At 41.0% G+C, this 10,918-nt stretch overlaps 1 protein-coding gene across 1 annotated transcript in view; it reads left to right on the top strand.

Moving 5' to 3' along the window:
- Window positions 1–743: 743 nt before the first annotated feature.
- plpp4 (phospholipid phosphatase 4) overlaps window positions 744–10,918 on the top strand; it is a 39,129-nt gene continuing 28,954 nt past the window's right edge. Inside the window, exon 1 of the mRNA XM_070916168.1 lies at window positions 744–832. Coding sequence (XP_070772269.1) covers window positions 744–832 — 89 coding nt within the window. The remainder of the gene's footprint in view (window positions 833–10,918) is intronic.

The following is a 10,918-nucleotide window of genomic DNA, read 5'->3' as shown; positions in this document are numbered from 1 at the left end:
CACCTTCCCCCGGACTGGTCCTCTACTCTGTTTATGCCACATTTACTGAGAGTGCTTCATTATTGGACGAGGAGAGGTTTGTTGAGGAGCAATGTCTGTTGGCTTCAGGCTAGACAAGGAGACATTCATTCATCTCAGTATTGCATTACTGGACAGGAGCTCTGAAGTTATTCATCAGGCTTCCTGTGAAGTCCTGAGTGGTGTTCCAGAAACTTCTTGTCATCTGATTCTCCAGAGTGAAGCCAAGGGACGAGAGAGAGAGAGAGAGAGAGAGAGAGAGAGAGAGAGGCCCACTCTGACTCTACACACTCGGCGACGCTCAGAGTCTCTCTCTGTACTTTGCTCGCCCTCCCATCACTTTCCCCCTCAGTACTAACCCACACCTCTAACGCCGATGTCTTCTGCTCCCAAAACTCCAACCCACTTTAACTAATTGATGGAGTGGAAGAAGGAGACTCTCGCTCGATAGAGGAGCAGCTGTCGGCATCAGAGTTGCAATAAAGCAAATCGCCCGAGGGGACTGGAGCAGACGGAGATCAGCGGAGAGACAGGCGAAGGCGAGGAGAAGGGGGAGACTGCTTCAGGTGACCGAGTCGCGATGGAGGCGCACTGCATGCGCGATTAGGGAGCCCCGCTTCTGGAAGCGCTCGCTTTGTTGAGGTGGATTACCAAAGTGAGCAACCCTCAGAACTGACCGGGACCGCCTTTTGTCCTGTTTTACTTGACGGATTAATCCCAGAACCATGAACGTGTCGCCCCCAGACCGCAGGAAAAACATGCGAGAACTGGCTCTGGAGATTGGCATCCGAGTTCTGCTTTTCGGAGTTTTTGTGTAAGTAAAGCCTCAACCAGCTGAGTTTTCTGTTCTCCGACAAATCTGGCGTTGTGTGCCCCGGCGATGACATCCAGCCTCGTGGCTGGCGTTATGGCGTGCCTTTACATTAAGACGCCGAACTGCTGTATTCAGGTTCACTTGCCGCGGTGTGGTGCTGGACTAACAGGTTGAGCCGCAGTTCAGTGAACACATCACTGCTGAAGCACTAGGACAGGCAGACGCTGCGTTAACAGGTTGCAAAAAAAACAAGTTGGTTATCACTTGGGAAGTATCATAGTGGTATTTTTCCTCTGGTTAGAGAGAGAGACGGAGGCAGCTTCTTTGACCACTTCACCCCATAATATACAATAATATACAGAGATTCAAGGGGAGCCCAACGCAGTCATGACACAGGTTGTGCCTCACAAACTAACATAAATATGAATTATTAATTGTCTGTCTGGCCTGGAGGTATTGAGCCTTGTTTGCATCACGATTGTGTCATTTATTGATTTTCTGCTTGATATGATCTGGAAGAAAAGCCCCAGGTCCTGTTATCTGAAATGACTTTGCTGCGGCTTTCATTCCCTCTCTGGAAAAGAAAAAAGAAAGAAGTCAAAAATCGGCTACCCTGATTTGGAGTGTGTGTAGCTACACTGCCTGTGTACATTGCCATTAATATCTGTCCTTGGGCTAAGTGGTCTAGCTGTATGTGTGCTGTCGCCCTAAAAGGGTTATACAGCCAAGAAGAGCCTGATGCTGCTCGCTCACAAACTCCACTGGAGGGATAGGACCAAAGAGTGAGACATGTCAGAGAGGGGCCACACACACTGTTACTGAAGCCTCCTGGTGTGTGTGTGTGTGTGTGAGAGTCTGTGGGACTCACATTCGTGGCTGGTTTGTTTTTGTGTATCAGTTCTGGAGGCCACACAAAAAGCAATTTCACACAATATCATCATCTTCATCAGCTAACTGCTGCATTCTGCCACAGAAGCCCCAGTCATAAAGTCCTTGATCACTGTAATGAATTGAGTTTTACTCTCCACATTCCTATTCAATACACAGAGAGCAAGCTAGGGCAAATAAACTGTGTTTGTAATGGGGCCCCATCAGTAAACGTGATCTGCTCTGTACTCACAGCAGTGCTCCTGAACTGAGTATTACACATTCAGTTCATTTGGTTTCACAGCCAGGTTGACTTCTTCTGCGAGACCACAGGAATGCAGCATTAGTTAGTTTAGTTAATTGTGTTTTTATGTGTAATTAAAGTTAAAAAGATAGCAGATGTAAAAAGTATACTTTCGGCTTTATGCCAATAGATTGAGAGCCTTTATTTTTGATAGCAAAAGAACAAGTTTCAATCGTGTATTTTGACAGAGGGAGTTTTTGTCCTAAATACATTTCTTTGGGACCAGCAGTAATTGCTGTATTGAACTAGCTTCTTGCCTGGCAGATCAGAGGGAGCGGCCCTTTGGTCCTGTGGAGCCACAGTTCCCTGTTCTTGTTTCACCTTGAAGCCCCAGATGAAGGCAGGATAATTGGGGTCAACTAGAATCTGTTGTTTTCTTCGTTGGAGGTGTAAAGCAGCTAGCTGTCGCCTTTTATGTCTGCTGCTCAGTGTAGGTGTAGTATACTGTAGTTTCATCTTGGGGAAGAAAATGGCAGCCTTATCCGTGTATGTTTATGTGAGATTCAGCAGTCATGTATTTGCTTGCCTCATTGCTTATCTAAAATCTGGCTACTCCCATTAGACTTTAACTTTCTTGCTTTCTACCTCTGCAGCTGAATATTAAATTGGACTAACTGGAAGGGGGAAAAAAACTGAAAAACGTATTTTCTCATTTGCTTTTCGTATTCTTTCATAATTGTGAACATGTACCAAGGGAGGTTGAAAATGCATTAATTAGTGCTTTAGTTTGTGCTCCTGAGGCGACATGAGTGCATTAGAGAGGTGCCTTTAATCAGAGATCACACATGCAAGTTCTGTCATTCTTTTGGTGTTTGATTCTGATTAAATAATGCTGACTGTAACACCAAAATACACAGTGTTTAAAATATAACTGTGCTTGACTGTCACCCACACAAACTGTTTGTCTCCACCACACAGTAAACCACATCTCTGTACTCTCTGAGGACTGTTTCTGTATTGGGGGTCAAAATTTAAAATCTAAGCGCCCTGAATTTCCTGCATTATTCACGTCCAAATTTTGTCAAATATGACCTGCCTTTGAGGGAATATTACTTTTTATTTGCCCTTGCTTGCCAAGCTGCCTCTCTGTTCCAGGCCTCAGGAGGTGCACTGACCTTAGCGACGGGCCAAGTGTGTGACGTTGGGTTGACCCTGTGCTTTCAAACTGCTAATCCCGTGCTGTCATCATAGTTTGGTGGGCACCCCGGGAGTCACACATCTCCCGAGAGTAACACAAAAAGTTCAATCTAAATGGAAATGGATCTTTGACATTTAACAAACTGGATAAAACAAAGGCTGAAAACTGAATCAGAAAAAGATAAAGTTCCTTCTCAACATAGAAAGAGAGGATAATGATATTGGTGCTATTTCACTTCCCTTGTAATCCAGAGCAAAACAAACAAGAGCTTAGTCAAATACCAAGAAGTCATTTCTTCCTTGAGTGACTGTGTGTCAGAGCTCGTGTCCTCAATCAATCAACACAAGCTCAGAGTTGAAGTTTCCATGTGTTTGTTCCTCGGCTCACAGTAGGACACTTGAATAAGCAGATGAATTCCATTAAATGTCGAATACTGGCTCCAAGGAGAACAGGAGAAAAAGCAAGAAGGACGCAGAGACAAAAAGAAAGAGACACAGGTGGAAGATAAGATGGAGGACATGGAGTTAGGAAGATCTAGATTGTTTTGAGATTTTACAGATTAAGACCTGAGGCACAGCAAATAGAGAGGCACCAAAACCGCTCTGAGAGATCCTATCAGTGCGATCCAAAAGCTTATTGATGGAGCGATTGGCCAGAGAAGCAGGCAGCTGTTTTATGGGCCGATGTATTGTACACAACAAAAAAAACAAAACAAAGTTTGCGACATGGGCAACAATTTAGATTTAAGCTGAATTGACTCTTTAATTGCAGAGAATTATAGTGATTTTGTCCATTACATGTATTTGCATTGAAGCACGCCAGAATGTCCAATTTGAGACGAGCTAAATACCTTCTGACATTGATATGATTTTGGAAATTTAAGGATTCTAATATTGTTGTCAAATGAAGTTAACAGTGTGTGCTCTAAAACAACACCAGCCATCCCTCAAAACAGTGTTCGACACTGCATAACAGCCTCTTCTCTCAGAGGAAGGCTTAGGAGAAGCCCTGGGATACAGCCCAGAGCCTTGGCAAGTCTCAGAAAGCCTTGTGAGATGTTGGGGAAGAGTAGAATGTCAGGCTTCAGACTTAAGAATAAGCGGATTGTTTAGCTTGCATGTTAAGGATGTGGGCTCTTACGCTCTGGTTTTGAGGGGAAAATGTCTTTGTAGAGGATTGGTTACAGTGTCATCAGGGCTGATATGAATAAAGAAGTATTTCTAATCTAAATCTAAAATGTTATGGTTATTTCTGGTATGGTTATTGGATTAATGATGAAAAACTTAAAGTTGTAATCCTTAAGATTTAAGTCCTGGTTGATTTGGCAACACCCATTGTTGCAACAAACAATAGTTGGGAAATACAACAGAAGAACAACTGGTGTATCTGTTGTGTTTACAGTGCAGCCAAACAAACTCATGTTAATAAAGATGTAATTAAAAGAATAATTGAAACTACAGTCTGATTTCACGCTGCACATGGCGCAAGTAGTTTTCCACACAACGGAGCAGCGGACGTGGGAGTGTGCAGCCTGCCGCCTGCAGCTCTTCATCGAACAGCTCACTGTGGCTGCTCCTTCTTGTTCCATTAGCTACACAAAGTTTTAAAATGATCTGCCGATGAAGAAAATGCTGAAATTGATGTCTTGGTTATTAGATGCATTTTTGAAAACGTGTCGGGGTCATTGCTAACCACAGTGACAGATACATTGCTTTTTCTGTGACTGCTTCACAATAAAAGCCACCCTGTATTTTGTCAGTTGAATGCTTTAAATGTGAAGCAGCAGCAGGTTGTTGTGTTAGCATTAGCAGTAAATTAATGTAGCACCGTAAAGAGAGCAAACAGTGAGGCTGTTATAAATGAGATAAAATTGCGCTGCATTACAAGCATGCATAGTTTTTCAGTATGAATAAATCACTAGTGCTTAAATAGGCATGGCTGTATACTGTATATGGAGAAGTTATTACAGTATATGAACACATTGAATTGTCTATTGCAGAGTATAAAAAAAATCACAAAGTTTGATTTGATGAAAATCTTTTTTCATGAACTTTAAAAGGACATTTTTGTGGTAATATACACTAAAACAGAAACATTGAAAATCAGAATCTGAATTGACTTTATTGGCCAAGTATGTGAACATGACTGTTTTTTTTTTGTTGCTCTCCATGTTCTTACACAGGATAGAAATACAGCTAAAAAACGGACAACAAAGGTAAACACAAACATTTGGTCCAGTAATTTCAATAAAGGATGTAAATAAATAGATTTCATGATAGGAAATGTTAAGCCAAAGGCAGGTGTGAGTGTCACTCTAAAGCTGGTGTTTAATATGAATCCCTGCAATCTGAAAATGTTGCTAATACTGCTGATCCTGATCCTCCAAAATAGGCACTCCCCTCGGCAGCTCTGAAGCTTTCAGCTCTTTGTTTTATTTCACCGTCTATATGGTTTAGTCCAAACGGCTCATCCCGTGGGCAAAATCTCCAAGCAAACAAGCTCACTCGAGCTGATTTTACGATACCTGCGCATTGGGTAATGGAAGAGAGCTGAAGTAAAAGAGTTGCTGATGAAGACAGTCCCACTTTTAGCATTTAGAACCAGGCTTTTTTCTCAGAAGCTGGTTGACCAAAGAACTGCAGGTGAACCCTGGAATTATATTACATATTATATTATCTCAGGTGGTGAGAAAAAAGGACTCCAATGGGATACCTGTGTTGCTGACAAAACATTGAGGCCATTGTTTGCTCATATTCACACCTTTGTCGCTCTTGAGTTGAATGAATCTTTCTGTTCTATTGTGGTCAGAAATCACTTTTCAAGAATGTGATTCATCTCTAGCTGGAATAATCTGCAGTTCATTTATTTTCCACTGTCTGTATGATTATTACACTGTATTCTCTTGCTGCGTTTCTTAGTTTTGGCAGCCAACTTCTGAGGCACTGAATCACAGGTCATCCAATCTGTAACCCTCATTATCTTGGGGATGAAGGAAAAATTGAGATTGCAGGCTTGACGACTGACTGTGGCTGAAGGGATGTGGAAACACTTTCCGACTGGATGCTGCTCTCAAATTCTCAAATCTCAAATTGACCAGAGACAGAGGTGAAACAATGACCGCAACGAGTGTGACCTCTAGGAATGTTCATTTATTGATCTTTGTCTGAAATAGCAAAGAGAGAACACCCATTGTTGCACTTGAGTATGTAAAATAAACCTAATTAATTACGTAGTTCTTAAAAGAGTAGCTTTTGAAAAGTGGCAGCCTATTCAGGGACATCCAATTAAACGAAACAAAAGACAGATAATTCAGGTACAGGTGAAAGTATAAGTGAAGACACAAAGAGGGGAAACAAAGTCAGAGGTATATGGAATTGTGTGTTGTATGCCAAATTTGATTCGTGACCATGGTGAATTCAGAATCTGAGAGGTCTGTGGAGTGGAGGACAGATAGATGGATGGAAAAATGGACAAACAGAAAAGGCGTTGGCAGACAGAAGAAGATTTATGGTAAGAATGGACAGAGAATGGACCGAATGGTGCTGTTAGTGATAAGTAGAAGGAGAGAGGAGGGGAGACGGAAAAGGGAGGATCAGCAAACTCTGCAGGTGCTGTGGCAGAAATAACTGTGACTGTGATGAGAGCAGAGGCAGCTGACTATCACAGCAAGACCAGGGTTTCCCTGACAGCTCAGTCTGTCACCGCTCTAAGCTACTCTGGCATTTCATTCTCCACAATTGTTTGATCAGCTCATTATGCTCGCTGTCCCCGCTGTCATCTATACAAACCTGTGTCTTTATCCCTCCATGGGCATCACGTCCCTCAGTTACTCTCCGTGTGTCCTTTTCACCATTTTTTCTTTCAGGCATACACCAAGTTCTTGTGGAGATTGGCCTGTGGGTCAACTTATCTGTTAGATGACAAAAATTTACTGTGGGCACAAAAATGATAAGATAGGAGAAGCACAAAATGAAATGGCTCAACAACTACGGGACAGATTGCCATGAAATCTTGTACAGACATTCATGGACGATGGATCCTACAGACTTTGGTGATTTCCTGACTTCCTCTAGCGCCACCATGGGGTTGACATTTGTGTTTTAGACATGAGGTGATCTCTTAATTGTTCATCTAGCTTCATCATCATCATCATCATCATCATCATCATCAATAATTGGTCCAAACATTTGTTTTAAGAGTAAATAACTGCAAAATAGTGACTCTTCCCTCAGCCTCTAGTACTTTTTGTTTTGCTTTCAACGATAAACCAACTTTTCCACCTCAGTCAAGTGTGGAAACGTTTTGCAATATTTCAAGATTTCTTTTTATGCGTAAATTGAAAATGCGCATAAAACAGGTGGATGGAAACCCACCTGCTGTAGGCATGTTAGCCTGCTGACGTCAGCATTTAGCTCAAAGCACTTCTGTGCGTACGTACAGCCTCATCTGTAGACTCTGTAGACTCTAGTTGAAACTACACTCAGTTGCCAGTTTACTATATACACCTAGCTAAAACTAATGCAGTCAGTCTGGCAACAAATGCTACAGTCATAAAGGTTATAATGTTCAAATCTTTGTTGAAAGTTTTAATCATTTTGTCAAAACTCAAGATCCACTTGCTAGCTTTTTCTGGAGCTTTCAATCACATATCATGGTTCTAATGTTGTAATATTTCTACTGTTCTATTTTGTCCACCCCATAATATCAATGAGGACAGACTACATACTCTATAAATGACTATAAAGTTGAATTAACATGCATTAGTTTTAGGTTTACCTAATAAACTGGCAACTGAGTGTATAGAAGCACAGAAAATAACATGTTTGGTCAGTGGACAGCTGAGCTCCTGTTTCTGTGTGTTTTAAGACAGTTTCAAGTCAACATGAAATCAATGAAAGCAGACACTTTTGCATAATTGTGTCGTGAATTCATTACATCATATCTGAAGTGTTTTCTCTTCTGTTACATCCAGTCTGCAGAGTTTTGGGAGAAATCATAACCAACTTTCTCAACTCAAAGAAAAGGAAAAAATGTTGTTAAGTTATTTATATTTTGCAGAGTTGCAGTCTTCATCCTAAATCTGACTTAAGTCCCAGCTCACCCCTATAGCTCTCATTACAAAGTGAAATTAAGAAAATTAATCAGACGCCACCATGTTTACAGGGGGCATTTAATCAAAAATCCAGTCATTGAGACTACAGTCACAGTAAGGCTTGCGCTTATGCTGGTGGGCATTTCGTAAATGATGAAATTTATATGCTGGAACTAAACTGCTACTATAATACAATTAAATTTGACATTGCTGATCCTTAGGAATCCCTAAGAAGTTCTTACTGCAACATGGTATTCTGCTAAAATGTTTATTTGTTTATTTATTATTTTACCCCCTTAAACAAAGAAGTACAAATTCTTGAAAATGAAAATGAAAATCATGACAAACGTTTCTGGCTGACCAGGCCACTACTTGATAACTAGCAGTGCACAAACTTATTGATACTTTAACCTTGATTGTCTGTTTTAGATGTTTTAGACCAGCTTGAATTTATACAGTAAGGTGCTGTTCAATGATGATGAGATTTATTGTTTTTAACTTGCAAAACTATAAAGAAATCTACAGTCAAAGCTCAATTAATCTGAAAGAAATAAGCACACAAGTATGCAATAAAATGTCAACGATTAAGAATACGTAGATAACACTTTAACCACTCCAAGCTGGGAAGATGTGAATGATGGCAGTAATATTATAGAGATATACTGTGTGAAATTATGGTATGTGCTGCAGTCATTCCATTTGTGCAGAAATTTCCCATTAGTCTGGTAGATGATGAAGTATTTGATCTATGAGTGGTGCTCTGTAGGTGGAGGCTGAGCTGAGGAGGAACGCTGTAGACCTCGGAGGTGTGGACGGAGTGTGGAAGTGACAGTTCCTGTCGGAGCAGAGAGAAAGGTCCCTGCACTGCCTTTACACTTCCTCCCATCATGATATATCTATTCTTACTCCTTCTCTGGCTCTGTCACTTCTTCCCTTCATTGCCCCTTTCTCAGGTATTTTCTTAGATCTGCCCCATTACTGTCATTTCCAGCTTCATAGTCTTATCTGTATAAAGACAGATGAGGGGCTGAGGAGATGAAAGAGCCTTCCTCCAACACACACACTCGCATATGCAGCAGTCTCCTGGCCCAAATCTCAAAATATATAACAAGCAAGCCCCTCTCCTTCTGGAGAAGCCTTTATCACGTCTGTGTGTGTGTTGTGTGTTGTGTGTGTGTGTGTGTGTGTGTGTGTGTGTGTGTGTCCCTCAGGCCCCTGGCTTTTGCTGTCAGATCAGACTCTTTCCCTGATGACTCCTCTGTGGTTTTCAATGCACCGACGAGTGATAGCTCACTTTTTGCCACAGCTAGGTGAATCACATCCAGCATAAACTGTATGTCACAGTCAAAAGCACATCTCTGACAACATTTATAACTTTAAGGTAAACAACCTTTATGTTACCAACACAAAAAAGACATCGTCAGAGCTGAAAAACTTTTTGTGACCAACATTAAATTCATGTCCACTACAAGTTTGCTAAAGCTGGGAACAGGCGTGGGTATTACTGAGAAAGACGAGACCCTCCACATGCAACGACTCATTATATTTCCACCCACATACACAGAGTTTTAGTCTTGACAGCAGGAAGAAGCAACATATTGAGCAGTGGACACCACACTGAATGACAGTGATTAGAGTTATGTCGTAAGGCAAAACACCCAAATTCTCAGGTGTCAGTTCACTAAATCAAAATAGGATGGACTGATAGAGTTGTCCTTGACTCCGGTTAGTTGTATGTGAGGGTGAGACAACGTAGTGCTTTCTGGAGTCTTTATGGAGTTGGTGACCTCAGTGTCTCCAGCGCCCTGGACTTTTAAACCTAAATGAAACACACCCATCGTTTATGCTATTATTGTAATTACATCTGTAAAACAAATACCTCAAATGTGACAATATGTCAGGGACATACAAACATACTTCACAAGGCATTTTGAGAAATGATCGTTAATATAATATATATGATGACTAAGCATTTAGAGCAATTCATAGTTCATTTAATTGTGTCACTTGACTGTAATGCAGCCGTTGAGACAGTTAAAAGCCCTGAACACCCTGCAAAGGGTTTTGAGTCTGACAGCTTGAGCACCATTAAAAGTATGTCAAATTAGCAATTAGCAGTTCCTGTCTGCAGTGTACCCATGAATATAGAGACAACTGTCACTGGATTACTTTGATACTGAAGACGACTTAAAAACCTGATGATTGTAAAGCAAGTTCTGGTGTTATAAGCGCCATCTGGTTTCTGATTTCTAAGCAGATTTATGGTATGTTTATTTGTGATGATGATATCCTCGGAAAGTTTAAGTCACACTGAATTTTTAAAATATGTGTATCATGTCAGTGTGTTCAGATCTCAGTTATGAGAATGGGTAAAAACTTTTCATGAGCTGTGTGTCACAGCCTCTGCTGCAGGTCCAAGTGCTGACTGTGTTGATAAACGGGCCAAATCAGTGAACTAAACTACAATAAGTAACTTCCCAAACCCCTGGTTTAAACTGACTTTCACATTGTATCTATATATATATATATAAATGCACCATATGGCTCCACCCAACTTTTCCCTAAAAGAGGTAAATCAGCCAGAATAAAAAATTAAATTTTAAATCCATGTTAGTTGCATGTGTAGTGGGGATATTTGTATTCTTCCTACTATCCACAGGTATTGTTGATTTGCACATGTGGATT

Source organism: Enoplosus armatus, chromosome 12 (assembly GCF_043641665.1).
Source record: "Enoplosus armatus isolate fEnoArm2 chromosome 12, fEnoArm2.hap1, whole genome shotgun sequence".
Taxonomy (NCBI): Eukaryota; Metazoa; Chordata; class Actinopteri; order Centrarchiformes; family Enoplosidae; genus Enoplosus; species Enoplosus armatus.
This window is presented reverse-complemented; position numbering and strand designations above follow the sequence as displayed.